The sequence below is a fragment of the Rutilus rutilus genome (assembly GCF_951802725.1).
Source record: "Rutilus rutilus genome assembly, chromosome: 7".
NCBI lineage: Eukaryota > Metazoa > Chordata > Actinopteri > Cypriniformes > Leuciscidae > Rutilus > Rutilus rutilus.
Window position 1 is genome coordinate 19989069 of NC_140221.1, and position 21042 is coordinate 20010110.

The 21042-nt window shown below is 38.2% G+C and overlaps 1 protein-coding gene across 1 annotated transcript; it reads left to right on the top strand.

Moving 5' to 3' along the window:
• Positions 1-416: 416 nt before the first annotated feature.
• On the top strand, positions 417-20510 carry LOC311293750 (uncharacterized protein; the record flags this gene model as incomplete). The annotated part of the gene is made up of 13 exons (XM_084414242.1): positions 417-490; positions 2442-2561; positions 7338-7467; positions 8186-8393; positions 8754-8862; positions 8963-9223; positions 9561-9668; positions 9841-9890; positions 9992-11930; positions 12029-12112; positions 14483-14542; positions 14651-14881; positions 20380-20510. Coding segments are annotated over exons 1-13 (3432 nt in total). The 5' UTR covers positions 417-489.
• Between the last annotated feature and the right edge of the window lie 532 nt (positions 20511-21042).

Here is a 21042-nt window from a genome sequence, read left to right on the forward strand (position 1 = left end):
ATGTTTGTGTAAACATCAGTGTACAAGAAAATGTGATTTAGCAGGACTTGTGTAACGTTATGTAAGTTAGTTCTATAGCTGACAGTTCCTCTCTATCAAATGTGTTTGTACACTATTATTGTATAATAAAAATAATAATATCTTAAATAGTATAACAAATTTGGCTTTTTTCTAGCCACCCTAATGACCTTTTTGTGTGAGAGAAATAAATTCACACTTTGGAAACTGGCCATCATGAACACTCTGCCTCTTATGAGAATAAGTGTATATATATATATATATATATATATATATATATATATATATATATATATATATATATATATATTATTACGTTTATATATATATTATCCTTTAAACCTGTACACGTCATCTCTCTTTCCCGCCACACATGGAAATGTCCCACAGAACCTTCGCGGGGAAAGTCCTGTCAGCTGTTTATCTGCGCTTCTGGAGAGTGGAGGGACAGACAGAAGCTCGACAAATAAAAGTAAGTAGTTATATCATCTATAATTATGTACTAAATTATTTTTCATAAAGGTGATAATAGTAATATCAAAATCTTATTTTCATAAAGTGAAAGATCCAATCGCGTCAGACGCACTGATCAGGTGTATAAGATCAAACATGATCATCAAACAATAATAAGCATATAAATCAAAGCTTTTTCGTGTTATTACATGAAATGGAAGCTATCAAATGTGTTTGTGTAAACACAATCATGGTTTACAAGGACACATGGTTTAGCAGGACTTGTGTATGTAGTTCTATAGCCGACAGTTCCTCTCTATCAAATGTGTTTGTGTAAACACAATCATGGTTTACAAGGACACATGGTTTAGCAGGACTTGTGTATGTAGTTCTATAGCCGACAGTTCATCTCTATCAAATGTGTTTGTGTAAACACAATCATGGTTTACAAGGACACATGGTTTAGCAGGACTTGTGTATGTAGTTCTATAGCCGACAGTTCCTCTCTATCAAATGTGTTTGTGTAAACACAATCATGGTTTACAAGGACACATGGTTTAGCAGGACTTGTGTATGTAGTTCTATAACCGACAGTTCATCTCTATCAAATGTGTTTGTGTTACTACATGAAATGGAAGCTATCAAATGTGTTTGTGTAAACACAATCATGGTTTACAAGGACACATGGTTTAGCAGGACTTGTGTATGTAGTTCTATAGCCGACAGTTCATCTCTATCAAATGTGTTTGTGTAAACACAATCATGGTTTACAAGGACACATGGTTTAGCAGGACTTGTGTATGTAGTTCTATAGCCGACAGTTCCTCTCTATCAAATGTGTTTGTGTAAACACAATCATGGTTTACAAGGACACATGGTTTAGCAGGACTTGTGTATGTAGTTCTATAGCCGACAGTTCATCTCTATCAAATGTGTTTGTGTAAACACAATCATGGTTTACAAGGACACATGGTTTAGCAGGACTTGTGTATGTAGTTCTATAGCCGACAGTTCATCTCTATCAAATGTGTTTGTGTAAACACAATCATGGTTTACAAGGACACATGGTTTAGCAGGACTTGTGTATGTAGTTCTATAGCCGACAGTTCATCTCTATCAAATGTGTTTGTGTAAACACAATCATGGTTTACAAGGACACATGGTTTAGCAGGACTTGTGTATGTAGTTCTATAACCGACAGTTCATCTCTATCAAATGTGTTTGTGTTACTACATGAAATGGAAGCTATCAAATGTGTTTGTGTAAACACAATCATGGTTTACAAGGACACATGGTTTAGCAGGACTTGTGTATGTAGTTCTATAGCCGACAGTTCCTCTCTATCAAATGTGTTTGTGTAAACACAATCATGGTTTACAAGGACACATGGTTTAGCAGGACTTGTGTATGTAGTTCTATAGCCGACAGTTCATCTCTATCAAATGTGTTTGTGTAAACACAATCATGGTTTACAAGGACACATGGTTTAGCAGGACTTGTGTATGTAGTTCTATAGCCGACAGTTCATCTCTATCAAATGTGTTTGTGTAAACACAATCATGGTTTACAAGGACACGTGGTTTAGCAGGACTTGTGTATGTAGTTCTATAGCCGACAGTTCATCTCTATCAAATGTGTTTGTGTAAACACAATCATGGTTTACAAGGACACATGGTTTAGCAGGACTTGTGTATGTAGTTCTATAGCCGACAGTTCCTCTCTATCAAATGTGTTTGTGTAAACACAATCATGGTTTACAAGGACACATGGTTTAGCAGGACTTGTGTATGTAGTTCTATAGCCGACAGTTCCTCTCTATCAAATGTGTTTGTGTAAACACAATCATGGTTTACAAGGACATGTGGTGTAATTCTATAGCTACATATATATATATATTTTTATTCATTTAAAAGTTTTTGTTGAATGTCATGTAGCCTTAGATGTTAATCTTCAATGTTTTGTTCATTTAGTGACAAGGATCTGTACAAGATCAAAGGGCGGACGTACCCCCATTGAAGAGGCCTTGTTTTATATACAGGAGAGTAGAGACAAGAATTGTATCCAAGCTGTTTTTATAAATGATGTGAAAGGTAAGTAATTTTATTTATTCTAATGTATGTTTATCAATTAACATTTCTCTAATTAAAATCCAGACATGTTGTTTGCATTCTAGATCCTGTTTAGTCCTGATAATAACTAGCAGCATTCCCAAAATCAAACTGCGTTCACGCCACTGATCTATATAAATGACTGGATTGCTCATGACACCATAAATAGGGAAGCCACTGTGCCACCATATTGGTATTCCCTAGTATTTAGAATTAATTGGAAATTATCTGATTTTAATGAGGGAAAGAATCACTTAACGAGTCAGCAGATTTTATATCTGTATTCTCCCTGTACAATCCTTCCATGCAAACATCCTAAACTAGGGCCCTATAATTTCCGCGATCACGGAATCGCGGAATTGGCAAATTAACGCGGAATCTAGTGTCAACGCGGAATTTTGCGGAATTTTACATATTTGGAATAAAATTCTGTTTTTGTGTGGGAGAAAAACGTATGTCTGAGGAAAATCGCATATTACTGAAAGAACGAGCAGAGAGAGAGGCCCGGTCGCGCGCGCGTCTTCAAACTGTCTTGCTCTCTCTCACTCCCTCGCGCTTATTAATCTAAATCAATTGAGAATTGACACAATGGTAAAAGATCGGAAGAACGAAGTTTCACGTGGAGCATTCGGATATTTTTTTCCTGAATTACCGCTGGGTGTGAATTGTGCAAAAAAAAACTTTTTTACCTTGCCTTCTTCTCTGAAAAGCGTTCTGCCCATTCAGCTGACATAAAAAACACTTTCAATAAACTAAACAAAAACCTATCCAATGATGAAATGTTTTCTGTGTTGACAAATCTTGTGCGATGTCCTAAACTGCCGGATAATCACTCAACGCGTACAAGTCCGCTAATGACACGTCCGATTCGCGAACTAATGACTCCTTTAAACCGATTCAACCAAAACAATCTTTTAGTTTAGACTGTTTGCGGTAAATGCAGTTGGGTTGTCGAGGTCAAAACTGTAAATAAGCTGTGAATCAAATAAACTTACTATAAATAATGTTATGTAATTTTTACTCTTACACTGAATATTTGGATTTTGTGAAGGTGTGAATCATTTTTGATTAATATTTAATATAATAAAGTTCTGTGTAACAGATTATCAACGGAGATTATTACCACCCGCCACAAATTGATTTATAGTCTGTGGGAAACACTGAGGCCTGTTTTAAAAAGAGCTGTTTTGGTGTGTACCACCTTAAATGGGAATGAGCTGCATATCCCCGCCCTGCTTTTGGATGAGGGCGTAACTTAAAAAATAATAATTTGCATACCTATGGCAATAAACAGTCAGTAGAAGCAGAATGGCTGAGAGTGAGAGACCCGCTGTTCTGTATGGCATTAAGCCGTACATGTATGAACCGGAATCAGACCCAGATGATGAAGAGATTCCGGCAGAAGAAACACGAATGAGAATGGACCAGAATATACTTTATAAATATAAAATACGAATACTTTATAAAATAATATAAAAATACTTTATATATATTAAAATATATATAAAAAAAATAGTATTTTTTGTTAAACTTCATTTAAATAAACAAATATTCGTATATTCTATTTTTATGAGCCTGATTATTCGAAAGCAATATTTTTGAAAAATGCCCATCCCTATTTTAGATAGTGCCTGATTGTTGACAATCATACACACTGCTCAAACGTTCTAAAACTCTTCAAAACCAGTTGAAACAACTGGATTGAACTCTTCAATTGACTTTTGAACAGGTTTCACAAATAGACCTAACAATCTCTGTGTAAAACTATGCTGCCATCTAGACATGTGCCGGTATTTGGTAATGCGATAAATCGCAGTAATGAATATTCACAATATTGTTATCGCGGGCACTTTAAAATACCGTGAAAAATAATAGATCCGAATTTAGATTTTTAGAACGCGCATTAGCTTATTTTCCATTAACCGCTTAAACAAACACTGCGTATCTGCGCAAAACACGTGCACACTCTGATGTAAACAATCGCCACATGTTTATAAGCACTGTGAGCATGCAGCGCAGTGCGCACTCTAGTCTAATGTAAGCAATCCTCACATGGGAAATTTGAGGGAAAAAACACATTTACCTCAGCAAAGCCATTTAATGACCAGCACGTTAGTCGACTAGAAGAAATAGCTATAGAGGAGTATTTTGCTGAATAGGTGCCCTTTATTACATATTCATTATATTTTTACTTGTGTCCTTACATAATTGTTATTATAATGAAAACCACATTATGTTTGATTTAATGTGTTATTTTTAACCTTTAATAATACCAGCTGATAGGGCTCTCTGTATGGTTACTTACATGTTTGATTTTTTTTTTTTTTTCATGAGAAAAAATAACATGGGCTATCTACTGTAACTGTAGCCTACATAATATTTATTCAAATGAGTCAAGACTGAAATCAAATCCCAAGTATTGAATTGAAATCGTGAAAATTGTGTTGAGCAATAATACAAACAGTAGCCTACCAGTCATTGTACCATGTAAACATTGTACATTGTCATCACTCTGTCTCCTCTCCACCAGTAAGCTGGTGTGTGGTGGGCGTTCTGGGGCAATATGGCTGCCGTCGCATCATCCAAGTGGATGCTGCACATTGGTGGTGGTTGAGGAGATTCCCCCAGCTATGTAAAGCGCTTTGAGTGCCGAGAAAAGCGCTATATAAATGTAATTAGGGATGCACCGATCCACATTTTTTCACTTCCGATCCGATCCCGATACCTGAATTTGGATATCGGCCGATACCGATACTATTCCGATACCAGAGCTGTGTTTGCTTTAATATTATTATTAATTTCATTTTTGTTTATTTTATATGAGGCTGAAATAAACTTCTCTCAACAGGCAAGTAATAATATGTTATGTATGTAGCCTATGTATGCATGTATGTCCCAAAAGGCAACTTGAGGTAAGTTATAAGGTCAGAAAAGGAAGTCAGAAAAACAGGAAATCCTGTTAACAGGAAAAATCCCATTCTGAAAACAAATATGCAACTGAGGTTTCAAATTGATTGTCATGTCAATATTTATTACATTCCCAAAATGTCAAATACTTGCGTCTTGAAAGAAAAGTGCAAGTGTAAACATATTACACACACACACTATCTGAAGGGTGATCCTCGCTCCGATGCAGTAAATGCTCGATCAACATCAGCATCGTGCAAACAAACAAGCGGATTTTGCCTCAGACGCGCGTCGACTTCGCTTCAAACTTTTGCTTTTTACGCACGTCAATTTTTCTCTGGACACGCGAATGGATTCAAAATATTCAAGCGTCCAACTAGACGCGGTAGACGTGAATTTGACGCGCTATTCGCGTTTGGTGTGAACGCACAGTAACGTTGTGCTTTTTTAAATGTTTTATTGAGTTCGTTGTGTTGTACGACGCGAGGGAGCTTCAAAGGACTTATTGCATCATTGCATTTTGCTGTCTTGCTCTGCGGTGTTTCCAGTGTGAAGTTTATCCACACAGCAGACGTTGTTGGCTAGCCGCAAACTGCGGAATGGATTTCCTGAGCGGGAGCGTGTCTCATAACTCTGTGTCTCATTGAGCCGCGCCTCCGTTCAGGAAATCCATTCCGCAGTTTGCAGCCAGCTAGCAGACTATCCAGCGGGAATCACTTTTGGAGTCATTTCAGCAGACGTTAAAGCGAGCGCAGACATGACTCATGGATATCGGAAATCTCCGCAGGTTGGATCGGGAAAATCCGATACGTGAATTACGCTGGTATCGGGTCCCGATACCGATACTGGATCGGATCGGCCCCATCCCTAAATGTAATGAATTATTATTATTATTATTACATGGTACATTATGTTGTCACTAAAATGAATAAAATTCTGTTTAGTTACCGGGTTTTTTTACATCCCCACCCAATCTATCCGTTTCTCTTGTGCAAATAATATATTGTGATAATACTGTATACTGTGATAAAAGCTCAATCAATTAGGGCTGTAATCAACCAAAGAAAACTGAATGAATTGAGAATCTCACCTATAATTCCGATAACATCTGCAATTTTCATTCTATCAGCTGATTTCTGTGAATGAATGTAAAACTAAATGTATATTGCAGCACATGGTGAAGGCAGTATATACATTAACGACGATTTGAGACAAATATAATGTCAATTAAATATAAAACTATGTAAATAGCGCTCTGTGGTGCGGCAAGATTTTGAACGCGGTCCTGAGCTGTTGCTGGGCGCCGCGGACAGTCAGACGCCGCCAGTGTGTGTACACTGAGAATAATGTGTTCAAATTGTAAAGACATGGCGCGGCGCTTCTCGTCTCGAAAACAAGGGGGTTGTTCTGAAGACAGACTGTTACCTGCGAAACAGGAGTGCTCTGAAAACACCCCCATTAGCAATTCCTGCTTTCCACCTGATGAAATTAACACGGCAAACACATCGACCAATCAGAATTTTGGTCGAGCAAGAACGTATCGACCAATTAATCGACTAGACGACTGAGAGATTACAGCCCTACAATCAATTAATCGCAGCATGAAAATTTGATACCGGCACATGCCTACTGCCATCTTATAAAGTCATTTTTACTCACCAGTAATTTGGCTCCATTTAATATTTTACCTTTCTTCATCATACATGTACTTCTTTCATCAGAAGAAAAATGATCAAAATGAAACATTTGAGTCTAGATTTTTTCCACAAAAAAAAAAAATGATGGCACGGAATGACTCAATTATATACATACTTAATGACTTTTAATGATGCCTATTTTTTTTTTTGTCAGGACATGGAGTATTTGCTACCCAAAGCATAGCGAAAGGAGACTTTATTTTGGAGTATAAAGGAAAACTTGTGGAAAAACAGGTTAACAATCCGTATGCATACAACTTCAGGCACCACAATATAGATTTCTGGTGAGTACTAGTGACCATGCAAAGTCTTATTCTTAAAGTATGTTTAAAGCATTACTTCTAACCCCTCATTTACACTGCACACGTCTGCGGCGCATTACGGCTGCGACAAGGTTTTATTCCGTCCTTCACGCGGTGCCAACTCACACCGGGAGCATATCAGAAGCGGAGCGACTGGATGCGTGAGACCACGTTATTTGCCTGACCCCGACGTGTTTTTTCTTGATTTTGGGGTTTCTAGATACCATGGCTAAATGTTTATGTTTTGTCCGGTGTAATTGTGTTTATTGTTATGTTTTTTGATATGTCCTATTTTGTTGTGCTGTTGCCGGCATAGTTAATACACTTAAATGTCCACCATAGAGGAAAAAAAATATAATTTAATGTATTGGAAATTTGTTTGTGTGTGTGTGTGCTATAAGTATACTAAAAATACATTTACATATTTATGTGCTTAATAAATAAAAAAATACCCTGAAAATTTACTTTTTTTTACCTCCTAGGATATATTGCCAATATACGTCTTTATTTTGAAATTGAGTTTTTTTTTTTTACTTTTATTTTTGTATTACCAAAAAAGTTTTAGGAATTATTATTAAGATTATTAAAAAGAGATTGTAATTAATTGGAGGATTATTTTTAACCAGCCATATGATTCAGAAATACTGTAAGAAGTAGCCTATTAATTTATATGATTGTTTTATTATTTACTTCTTTTCAGTATTGATGCCTTAATGGATGATGGGTCCCTAGGAAGACGCGTCAATGATGACGCAAAACCCAACGCAAAAATGAAAAAACTTGAAGTTGATGGCCTCCCTCATTTATGTTTATTTGCAATAAAGGACATTTTTTTTGAAGAAGAAGTCACATATGATTATGGAGGAACTGGATTGCCGTGGCGTGTTAACACAACGTCAAAAAACAAGGTATGTTTACAAAAGTTCATGACTGATACTAGGGGTGTAACAGTTCACAAAATTCACGGTTCAGTTCAAAACAATACACTTGTGTCACGGTTCGGTATGTTTTCGATACAGCAAAAAGAAAGAAATGCCAGAGAAATTTCCTACTCGCGACGCGCGTACATTTGAAATAACCGTTCGGTTTGAAAATGCGTAACACCGAACCGAAAGCCTCGTACCAAACGGTTCAACACGATTACGCGTACCGTTACACCCCTAACTGATACAGACCTTTACAACTAAAAATCAATGTTGAATTGACGTCTGTCTGCTATCTGGGTATTATGTATTAAGAATATACTTTTGAATATATTTTGAAAACAGTCCTCTCCAAAGCCCACTCCTGCCCATGAATCAGCTCCAGAGCCCGTTCCTGCCAAAGAACATACTGTAGAATCTGCTCCAACCCATGAGCCCGCTTTATGTACATTAGGTAAGAGCACCGCTTTTCTTATTTTCTTTTCCTGATGTTGGTTTGCAGCCCTCTTGAATTTAGTCAAAATCACACAACACAACTTCTATTAACACAACAGAATCCACTCCAGAGCGTGATCGAGCCCATGAGGCCACTCCAGAGCGTGATCGAGCCCATGAGGCCACTCCAGAGCGTGATCCAGCCCATGAGGCCACTCCAGAGCGTCATCGAGCCCATGAGGCCACTCCAGAGCGTGATCCAGCCCATGAGGCCACTCCAGAGCGTGATCCAGCCCATGAGGCCACTCCAGAGCGTGATCCAGCCCATTGGCACCCTAAAGAATTCAGTCAAGCCGATGAGCCTGCTCAAGGTACATCAGGTAAGAGCCACACTTTACCTTTTTTCCTCATGTTGGTTTGCCACCCTCTTTCAAATGTAGTCAAAATCATGCAACGCAAATTCAGTTTATGTAATCAAAATCATGCAACACACCATCAATGCACTGTGATATTAAATTGAACCGAATTGTTGACATGATAATCCTATTCTAATCAAATCGTGACACCAGTCAAGGTTCACACACCCTAGTGTTCAATAAAGTTTTGTTGAGTTTAATCACCCTCTCAGTGTGATTTATCCTGACAAGGATAGCTAAGGACATTAGCTGAATCTATCAATTTCAAAAGTGAAAGTGTTTATTTTCTGCTTTCTTTCAGTTTGTAAGAAACACACTATAAAACCTGAACAACTGTCCTCTTTTGAGAAGTGTCTTGCTTGCCATGGACCATTCTCCTCTCTAAAGTGGTCTGGAGTCAAATGTATAGGTAATTTTTAAATTGTCTGGATTTTTTTATAGATATTTTGAATAACACTAAATTATAGTCCAGTTCTCAACAACAATGAATGGTGAACAGTTTGTTATTGTGAAATAATCAAATTACATTTACCATATTTGAAAATCTCATTTGAACTGATTAAATGATTTTTACTTCTCAGGTTGCTTCACAGTATGGCATGCAAAATGTTTTGAAAAACTACGAAATGATGTAAGCAATTACCATAAATAATTACATTAAAATATATTTAATAAATTTCTATGCATGCATATGAAATTTAATTCTATAAATCTACTACACTGTTTCTTCAGTATACATCAGCATCAGCTGATGAAAGTGAGGGGGATGAAAGGTCCTCTGGAGAGGAATATGTCCCCTGTTCTGCATCTGATAATGACACAGACAGTGAAAGTGAAAACTCAGTCAGTAGTCCACTTGATGCATCAATTACATGTAAAATACATGTAGAAACGACACCAGATGAAACGACACCAGATGAGCCTATTTCTATGGACTACACAGAAGTTCAAGATACAACACAAAAAATTTACTTTCCTGACAGCTATTCAGAAACTCAAACATCATCAACACTTGCCAAAGCATGGCAGAATTTTTGCTTTGTGTGTGGAGAACCTCAGTCCAAAATTTCAAGACACTTTAAAGTCCATGCCAAAGAAGACATGGATATAGCAAAGGCTCTGAGTTTACCTGCAAAATCGAAAATAAGAAAACAACTGCTTGAAAAATTGAGAAACAGAGGCAACTTCAACCACAACAACAATGTCCTTAAAAAGGGAGAAGGTACATTAAAAGTAAAACGACGAGCATTTAAAAACACAGGTTCAACCCAGAAGACATATGAATACTGCTTGTATTGCAAGGGAATGTTTTTGCGAAATGAGCTGTGGAGGCACATGAGAGGATGCAAGTCCAAACCAGCTAAGATAGATAAAGCTACTGAGGGCAGACAGAGAGTCCTCACCATTGCTGCAGTGGCCAAATCTTGCTTCTCTGGTAAAACAGAGGAAGGGTTAATGAAAATATTGAGTAAAATGAATGAAGATGAAATTGCCCATGTTGTGAGACATGATTCTGGCCTTCTTCAATTTGCTCAGTCCCTATATAATCGCCACGGATTTCACACTTCAAAGCATGAATACATCCGCCAGAAGGTCCGTGAGCTTGGCAGATTCATGATAACACTGCGTAAAAAATGCCCATCTGCATCTCTGGATGATGCCATGAAGCCAGCAAATTTCATGAATGTCATTCAAGCAGTTAGAGAAACTGCAGGGTTTCATGAAAATACACATTCTTTCCAAATTCCAAGCTTAGCTTTAAAAATCGGACACTCCCTCTTAAAAGTTAGCGAAATTATCCAATGTCATGCTCTTATTGCTGAAAATGCAGAGTTGGCAAGCAGTGCAGAAGCATTCCAGAAACTGTACAAATCAAAGTGGTCGGAATTCATATCTAACTCAGCGTTAAGCACCATTAATGATTCGAAATACAACAAGCCGACCAAAATGCCACTCACTCAAGACATTGAAAAGCTTAATGACTATTTACAAAGAAGTGCAGAATCGGCCTTCCAGGAACTTAGCCAAAATACCTCAGAGTGCAACTATGCATGTCTCACCAAGCTAACAATGACCAGGATCATCCTGTTCAACAGACGACGGGTTGGAGAGGTCTCCAAGATGCCTTTAAAAAATTTCCTCCAAAGAGATGACTCTTACACATCTGACGAGCTGGGTCTTTCAGCTTATGAGAAGAGCTTGTGCAAATATTTTACACGAGTTGAGCTAAAAGGAAAAAGAGGACGAAAAGTAGCTGTTTTGCTCAACCCAGACATCACAAAAGCTCTGGAAATGCTTATTGAGAAGCGGGCACAATGTGGAGTACTGCAAGAAAATGAATTCCTCTTTGCCATTCCAAAGTGCTCTAGCTACTACAGAGGTCACGACTGTCTCAAGAGGTTTGCTGCTGAGTGTGGTGCAACTCACCCAGAGTACTTGAGATCGACACAACTGAGGAAACAAGTTGCAACAACTTCCCAAATTCTTAATTTAAAAAATAATGAACTGGACCAACTGGCAGACTTTCTAGGCCACAATATTAATGTGCATAGAGAATATTACAGACTACCTGAGGCAACCATCCAGGTGACCAAAATTTCAAAACTGCTTCTAGCCCTTGAAAAGGGTAAGCTGACAGAATTAAAAGGAAAATCTCTTGATGAAATCCAAGGTACAGTTACTATACAATTTTTTAATCAATTAAGTAATGAGTACTAACTAACATGAAATGAGCAATGTTAAGCTTATTTTTCCATTGTGTTTTCTAAGATTTTACAGACGAAGATGACGACCAGGACATTGACAGCGATGAAGACTCCAATGGAGCCAGACCTCTGGAGCTCAACTCAATCAGTAATGGTTAATGTTATTTAATATTTGTGTAAACGTGTATGTATGATGATTAATTTTAGTTCATTTTAGCATTCTGTCTGTGTGATGGATCTTATTGCAGTCAGAAACGGATTTTCAAAGTGTGAAGGGGAGAACGCAAGGGTATGTGAGGGGAGGCAAAGATAATAGCTGGACAATATTTGATATATCCTGGTTAAAATATGAAGCAGGTGTGTTTAATTGGGGTTGGAGCTAACTGCAGAGCAATGACCCTCCGGGAGCAGGATTAGACACTGGACAAAAGTTGCAATTACTGCTGGTCAAACATAACTTTAAGCATCAACTAAAACTGTTTTGGATGAGAAATCAACATTTTATTAATGTTACCTTGTTACCATTCATCCAACCATTTTCCTCCACTTACCCTGAACCAGTCCACGGTGGCAGCAGGCCAAGTAGGGCTTTCCATACTTTCCTTTCCCCAGCCACTTTCTCCAGCTCCTACTGTGGGAACCAAAATTGTCCCCAGGCTTGCAGAAAGATATCATCCCTTAAGCATGTTCTAGGTCTTCCCCAGAGTCCCTTTCCAGTTAGATATGCCTGGAAAAAAATCCTCTGGAAGCCATCCGGGAGGTATCCTAACCAGATGCCTGAACCACCCTAGCTGGCTCTTTGTAACTTGGAGGAGCAGCTGCTCTACTCCCAGTACCTCCAGCATATATGAGCTTTTCGCCCTCTTTCTCAGGGTCAGCCGAGACACCCTACAGAGAAAACTTCTCTCAGGTCTTGCATGTAACATTTTTCACCCCTGATTAGTTGCATCACTATGTCAAGCATAATGTGTCAAGTGTCAAGGAATCACCATGCTCCACCCTCACTCCATTCAGCCTTACCAGACTTCTAATCTCCTGCACCTTTCACTTATCCAATCATCTCATCAACCATATAACCTCTGTATAAGCTGACACCAGACACAGTCATTGTCAGGTCTCGACTGCGACAAGGACTTTCGTGACGTTCCGATGAGCTACTTACCTGTGCTACCTACCTCCCAATCGATTTCCTGGTTCCGTGTTCCTTGTTTGCTCCTTGGATATCACTAGCCTGGATGCCAGCCCGAACCCCGCCCACAACATTTCTTTGTTCGGGAAGTTCGGTCTGGACTTGATCCGTTGAGGAGTACGAATACGAATGATGGACAGATGATCTACAATTACGTAATCATCCACATAACCAAAGAGCGCTTGGGTTGAATTAGTTTACAACAAAGATGACTGCCACTGGAGAATTGTGATTTCACGAGTTCACACTTACAAATAAGTTAGATAGAATAAATGCCTCATAGTTCCGAGATCCCCTTCCTTTAGTTCACTCAGCCCTGAAACAACTACGTGGTAACACCTACAGGCCACATTGAATGATGTTTTATTAACAAAGTTTGGGAGGAGCATGTTCAGATAATTAACCTAATTAACACGAGAGGAGGGCATTCAGTTAAATCAACTCCATTAACGATAAGAGGTATATATACAGCAGACCTGCCTCTGTTTGTTGACAGTTTATCAGCATCCCTCCACCACCCCATCTCCTGACTTCTTACTATTCCTACCACAACAGGGGGGAGTACTCTGGGTTCGGGCCAAATTCCGTGCTCAAAACCCCTGCCCTGGACAGCACACCAAATACACATAAACCTTAACTCTATCTAATTATATGTAAGTGTGAACTCGTGAAATACCTTTTGATGGGCTGGTAAAAGCCACCTCCGTGTTCCAAGACTTCACGCATGAGGTGCTCCGGAATTTCCTCCACTGATTTGTACTGGTCTACTACAACAACATCCTCATTTATTCCCGGAGTTTGGATCAACTATTCTTGAAAGCAGAGAAGTGCCAGTTCCATCAGTCAGAGATCCAGTTCCTCTGGTACGTCATAAACAAACAAGGCACCATGGATGAAAGGAAGGTGGATACTATCCTAAATTCCCACCACCATAAGGGAACTCCAGAGATTTCTTGGTTTTGATAACATCTATCTCTTCATCAAGAACTACAGTGTCATCACCGGCCCCCTCACCTCTCTCCTCCGTGGAAACCCCAAGTCTCTGTCCTCAAGTCTCTGTCTCTGTCCCTATTGAATGAGATTCCATAATCATTCACTGCATCAAGCTACGCCTTTTATCTTTTTGAATAAGCGACCTGTAGCGGCACAACTTACAGTTACATACTGTGCCTTTAAAATCATCTATGAATAAAAGTGTAGTATATGTTTCTTATGCAGCATGCAACTGATTTTTGAGAGGGAAACAATGTCATATGATTTCATATGCAATGAAATTTGGTAAATATGCCATGAAAAAAGGTTTTAATTTAATTTTTTTACACGGTATAGGTGAACATGTGCGAGATGAACAAGTCTGCAGAGATGCTACTTCATCCACTAAAGTTAAAGGTATGTCTGGTTTTGTTTCAACTTTGCATTACCTTGGTATTCATTTCTCTCTTATATACATTGGATTTAACTATGTTGTACTTTAACCATCTAATACATTTCTAATAGAGCTTGACAGACCAAAGAAAAAAAGGGCCTATGTAAAAAGACCATGGACCGCTTCAGAGGTCAAATCAGTCATGAAATTCTTTGGAAACCACATCACAAAAGGGAAGCTGGCAACTTTGACTGAATGTGAGGCTTGCAAGAAGGCAGACCACCCCATTCTTGCTTCACGGACAAGCCAAAACATAAGAGACTTTGTCCGGAACAAGGGCACAGCTTACAAGAAACAAATATGTAAATGAGTTTATTCTATCTATCTTCTATTCTATCTGTCACAATTCAGTAAGTGACCGTCAAATCAAACTGCTTCCCTAGCTTACAAGAAACAAATATGTAAATGAGTTTATTCTATCTATCTTCTATTCTATCTGTCACAATTCAGTAAGTGACCGTCAAATCAAACTGCTTTCCTAGCTTACAAGAAACGAATATGTAAATGAGTTTATTCTATCTATCTTCTATTCTATCTGTCACAATTCAGTAAGTGACCGTCAAATCAAACTGCTTCCCTAGCTTACAAGAAACAAATATGTAAATGAGTTTATTCTATCTATCTTCTATTCTATCTGTCACAATTCAGTAAGTGACCGTCAAATCAAACTGCTTCCCTAGCTTACAAGAAACAAATATGTAAATGAGTTTATTCTATCTATCTTCTATTCTATCTGTCACAATTCAGTAAGTGACCGTCAAATCAAACTGCTTCCCTAGCTTACAAGAAACAAATATGTAAATGAGTTTATTCTATCTATCTTCTATTCTATCTGTCACAATTCAGTAAGTGACCGTCAAATCAAACTGCTTCCCTAGCTTACAAGAAACAAATATGTAAATGAGTTTATTCTATCTATCTTCTATTCTATCTGTCACAATTCAGTAAGTGACCGTCAAATCAAACTGCTTCCCTAGCTTACAAGAAACAAATATGTAAATGAGTTTATTCTATCTATCTTCTATTCTATCTGTCACAATTCAGTAAGTGACCGTCAAATCAAACTGCTTTCCTAGCTTACAAGAAACGAATATGTAAATGAGTTTATTCTATCTATCTTCTATTCTATCTGTCACAATTCAGTAAGTGACCGTCAAATCAAACTGCTTCCCTAGCTTACAAGAAACAAATATGTAAATGAGTTTATTCTATCTATCTTCTATTCTATCTGTCACAATTCAGTAAGTGACCGTCAAATCAAACTGCTTCCCTAGCTTACAAGAAACGAATATGTAAATGAGTTTATTCTATCTATCTTCTATTCTATCTGTCACAATTCAGTAAGTGACCGTCAAATCAAACTGCTTCCCTAGCTTACAAGAAACAAATATGTAAATGAGTTTATTCTATCTATCTTCTATTCTATCTGTCACAATTCAGTAAGTGACCGTCAAATCAAACTGCTTTCCTAGCTTACAAGAAACAAATATGTAAATGAGTTTATTCTATCTATCTTCTATTCTATCTGTCACAATTCAGTAAGTGACCGTCAAATCAAACTGCTTCCCTAGCTTACAAGAAACGAATATGTAAATGAGTTTATTCTATCTATCTTCTATTCTATCTGTCACAATTCAGTAAGTGACCGTCAAATCAAACTGCTTCCCTAGCTTACAAGAAACGAATATGTAAATGAGTTTATTCTATCTATCTTCTATTCTATCTGTCACAATTCAGTAAGTGACCGTCAAATCAAACTGCTTCCCTAGCTTACAAGAAACAAATATGTAAATGAGTTTATTCTATCTATCTTCTATTCTATCTGTCACAATTCAGTAAGTGACCGTCAAATCAAACTGCTTTCCTAGCTTACAAGAAACGAATATGTAAATGAGTTTATTCTATCTATCTTCTATTCTATCTGTCACAATTCAGTAAGTGACCGTCAAATCAAACTGCTTCCCTAGCTTACAAGAAACAAATATGTAAATGAGTTTATTCTATCTATCTTCTATTCTATCTGTCACAATTCAGTAAGTGACCATCAAATCAAACTGCTTCCCTAGCTTACAAGAAACAAATATGTAAATGAGTTTATTCTATCTATCTTCTATTCTATCTGTCACAATTCAGTAAGTGACCGTCAAATCAAACTGCTTCCCTAGCTTACAAGAAACAAATATGTAAATGAGTTTATTCTATCTATCTTCTATTCTATCTGTCACAATTCAGTAAGTGACCGTCAAATCAAACTGCTTCCCTAGCTTACAAGAAACAAATATGTAAATGAGTTTATTCTATCTATCTTCTATTCTATCTGTCACAATTCAGTAAGTGACCGTCAAATCAAACTGCTTCCCTAGCTTACAAGAAACAAATATGTAAATGAGTTTATTCTATCTATCTTCTATTCTATCTGTCACAATTCAGTAAGTGACCGTCAAATCAAACTGCTTCCCTAGCTTACAAGAAACAAATATGTAAATGAGTTTATTCTATCTATCTTCTATTCTATCTGTCACAATTCAGTAAGTGACCGTCAAATCAAACTGCTTCCCTAGCTTACAAGAAACAAATATGTAAATGAGTTTATTCTATCTATCTTCTATTCTATCTGTCACAATTCAGTAAGTGACCGTCAAATCAAACTGCTTTCCTAGCTTACAAGAAACGAATATGTAAATGAGTTTATTCTATCTATCTTCTATTCTATCTGTCACAATTCAGTAAGTGACCGTCAAATCAAACTGCTTCCCTAGCTTACAAGAAACAAATATGTAAATGAGTTTATTCTATCTATCTTCTATTCTATCTGTCACAATTCAGTAAGTGACCGTCAAATCAAACTGCTTCCCTAGCTTACAAGAAACGAATATGTAAATGAGTTTATTCTATCTATCTTCTATTCTATCTGTCACAATTCAGTAAGTGACCGTCAAATCAAACTGCTTCCCTAGCTTACAAGAAACAAATATGTAAATGAGTTTATTCTATCTATCTTCTATTCTATCTGTCACAATTCAGTAAGTGACCGTCAAATCAAACTGCTTTCCTAGCTTACAAGAAACAAATATGTAAATGAGTTTATTCTATCTATCTTCTATTCTATCTGTCACAATTCAGTAAGTGACCGTCAAATCAAACTGCTTCCCTAGCTTACAAGAAACGAATATGTAAATGAGTTTATTCTATCTATCTTCTATTCTATCTGTCACAATTCAGTAAGTGACCGTCAAATCAAACTGCTTTCCTAGCTTACAAGAAACAAATATGTAAATGAGTTTATTCTATCTATCTTCTATTCTATCTGTCACAATTCAGTAAGTGACCGTCAAATCAAACTGCTTCCCTAGCTTACAAGAAACAAATATGTAAATGAGTTTATTCTATCTATCTTCTATTCTATCTGTCACAATTCAGTAAGTGACCGTCAAATCAAACTGCTTCCCTAGCTTACAAGAAACAAATATGTAAATGAGTTTATTCTATCTATCTTCTATTCTATCTGTCACAATTCAGTAAGTGACCGTCAAATCAAACTGCTTCCCTAGCTTACAAGAAACAAATATGTAAATGAGTTTATTCTATCTATCTTCTATTCTATCTGTCACAATTCAGTAAGTGACCGTCAAATCAAACTGCTTCCCTAGCTTACAAGAAACAAATATGTAAATGAGTTTATTCTATCTATCTTCTATTCTATCTGTCACAATTCAGTAAGTGACCGTCAAATCAAACTGCTTCCCTAGCTTACAAGAAACAAATATGTAAATGAGTTTATTCTATCTATCTTCTATTCTATCTGTCACAATTCAGTAAGTGACCGTCAAATCAAACTGCTTTCCTAGCTTACAAGAAACAAGTATATAAATTATTTTTTTCTATCTATCTTCTATTCTATCTGTCACAATTCAGTAAGTGACCGTCAAATCAAACTGCTTCCCTAGCTTACAAGAAACAAATATGTAAATGAGTTTATTCTATCCATCTTCTATTCTATCTGTCACAATTCAGTAAGTGACCGTCAAATCAAACTGCTTCCCTAGCTTACAATAAATAAATATGTAAATGAGTTTATTCTATCTGTCTTCTATTTTATTCTTCTATTCAAACTGCTTCCCTAACTTACAATAAATAAATATGTAAATGAGTTTATTCTATCTGTCTTCTATTTTATTCTTCTATTCAAACTGCTTCCCTAACTTACAATAAATAAATATGTAAATGAGTTTATTCTATCTGTCTTCTATTTTATTCTTCTATTCAAACTGCTTACCTATTCCCTATTAATATTTTGTAAACACAATCATGGTATACAAGGACACATGGTTTAGCAGGACTTGTGTATGTAGTTCTATAATCAACAGTTCATCTCTATCAAATGTGTTTGTGTAAACACAATCATGGTTTACAAGGACACATGGTTTAGCAGGACTTGTGTATGTAGTTCTATAGCCGACAGTTCCTCTCTATCAAATGTGTTTGTGTAAACACAATCATGGTATATAAGGACACATGGTTTAGCAGGACTTGTGTATGTAGTTCTATAGCCGACAGTTCCTCTCTATCAAATGTGTTTGTGTAAACACAATCATGGTATACAAGGACACATGGTTTAGCAGGACTTGTGTATGTAGTTCTACAGCTGACAGTTCCTCTCTATCAAATGTGTTTGTGTAAACACAATCATGGTATACAAGGACACGTGGTTTAGCAGGACTTGTGTATGTAGTTCTATAACCAACAGTTCCTCTCTATCAAATGTGTTTGTGTAAACACAATCATGGTATACAAGGACACATGGTTTAGCAGGACTTGTGTATGTAGTTCTACAGCTGACAGTTCCTCTCTATCAAATGTGTTTGTGTAAACACAATCATGGTTTACAAGGACACATGGTTTAGCAGGACTTGTGTATGTAGTTCTACAGCTGACAGTTCCTCTCTATCAAATGTGTTTGTGTAAACACAATCATGGTATACAAGGACACATGGTTTAGCAGGACTTGTGTATGTAGTTCTACAGCTGACAGTTCCTCTCTATCAAATGTGTTTGTGTAAACACAATCATGGTATACATGGAGAAGAACACCAGGTGATGAAGAGGTTCCACTTCAGAGCATAGGCGTGTCTTGTGGAGGCCCAAGCAGAAGTGATGGTGGCCACCACCTGAGGTGGTAGGGTACTCAAACCTGCCGCGTCCTGTCCAGAACACACACATGCAGCCGTCAGTTGTGTTCTAGTGCATCCAAGCCGAGGGTCCCCTCGGTCAGGGAATAAAGTGGGAAGTGTCTGGGGAGGCAAACAGATCTACCTGTGCTTCGCCGAACTGTTCCCAAATCAGCTGAACCGTCTGGGAATGAAGTCTCCATTCCCCGGGAAGTGGACGAAATCGTGAGAGCCTGCGGTTGCACAATTCAGCTCTCCCGGACTGTAAATGGCTCAAAGCGACCTGACTCCATAAGAGTGAAGGGTGAGTTGCGATATACAGCAGGAGTGCAACCTTGTTGGTTGATATACACTACTGTCGCCATGATGTCTGAACGGACTAGTATGTGTTGGTCCTTGAGCAAACGTAAACGGTGCAGAGTGGCGTGGCAGCCGCTGCGGATGCCATATGCCCCAGGAGCCTCTAAAATAACTTCAGTGGAACCGCAAACTTGCCCTTGAATTGACTCAAGAGTCAGTTCAGCAGTGACTACACGCGCTCGCTCGTAAGCTGTGCGTACATGGCTACCGAGTCAATTTCCATACCAAGAAAAGTGATCCTCTGCACGGGGGAAAGTTTGCTGTTTTCCCAGTTGACCCGAAGGCCCAGACGGGCAAGATAGTTCAGGTTGTGAACCCTGTGTTGCCGGAGTGGCACAAGGAGTGCCTCAACGACTTGAAGATGCAAGGAGACACTAGCCTGAATGGAAGTACCGTGTACTAGTATGCCTGCCCCTCGAAAGCAAACCGTAGAAACGGTCTGTGTCGAGGAAGAGTGGAGACTTGAAAGTATCCGTCCTACAGGTCGATCGCTGCAAACCAATCCAACGGACGAACGCATTCAAAAATGCGTATGGCTGTCAACATCTTGAATGGAAGCCTGTGAGCCTGTATATATATTCAAAATGTGCAGGTCCAGGATTGGCCGTAACCCACTGCTCTTCTTGGGTACAATGAAGTAGGGGCTATAGAAGCCGGACTACATTTCGGCCGGAGGGGCGGTCTCGATTCCACCCTTCGCCAGTAGGGTGGTGACCTCTGCACGCATGACAGGGTAATTGCCACCCACCATGGTATAGCAGACTCCCTGCTTTCAGGGAGGAGACTGCGAACTGAAATGCATAGCCGAGCCTGATGGTTCTCGCGAGCCAGCGGGACAGCTTAGGAAGCTCCAGCCAGGCTCCCAAAAACTGAACCAGCGGGGTCATGTGAACCACAGATGTACCCATGATGGGGCAGCAAGGCTGCGTCCTGAC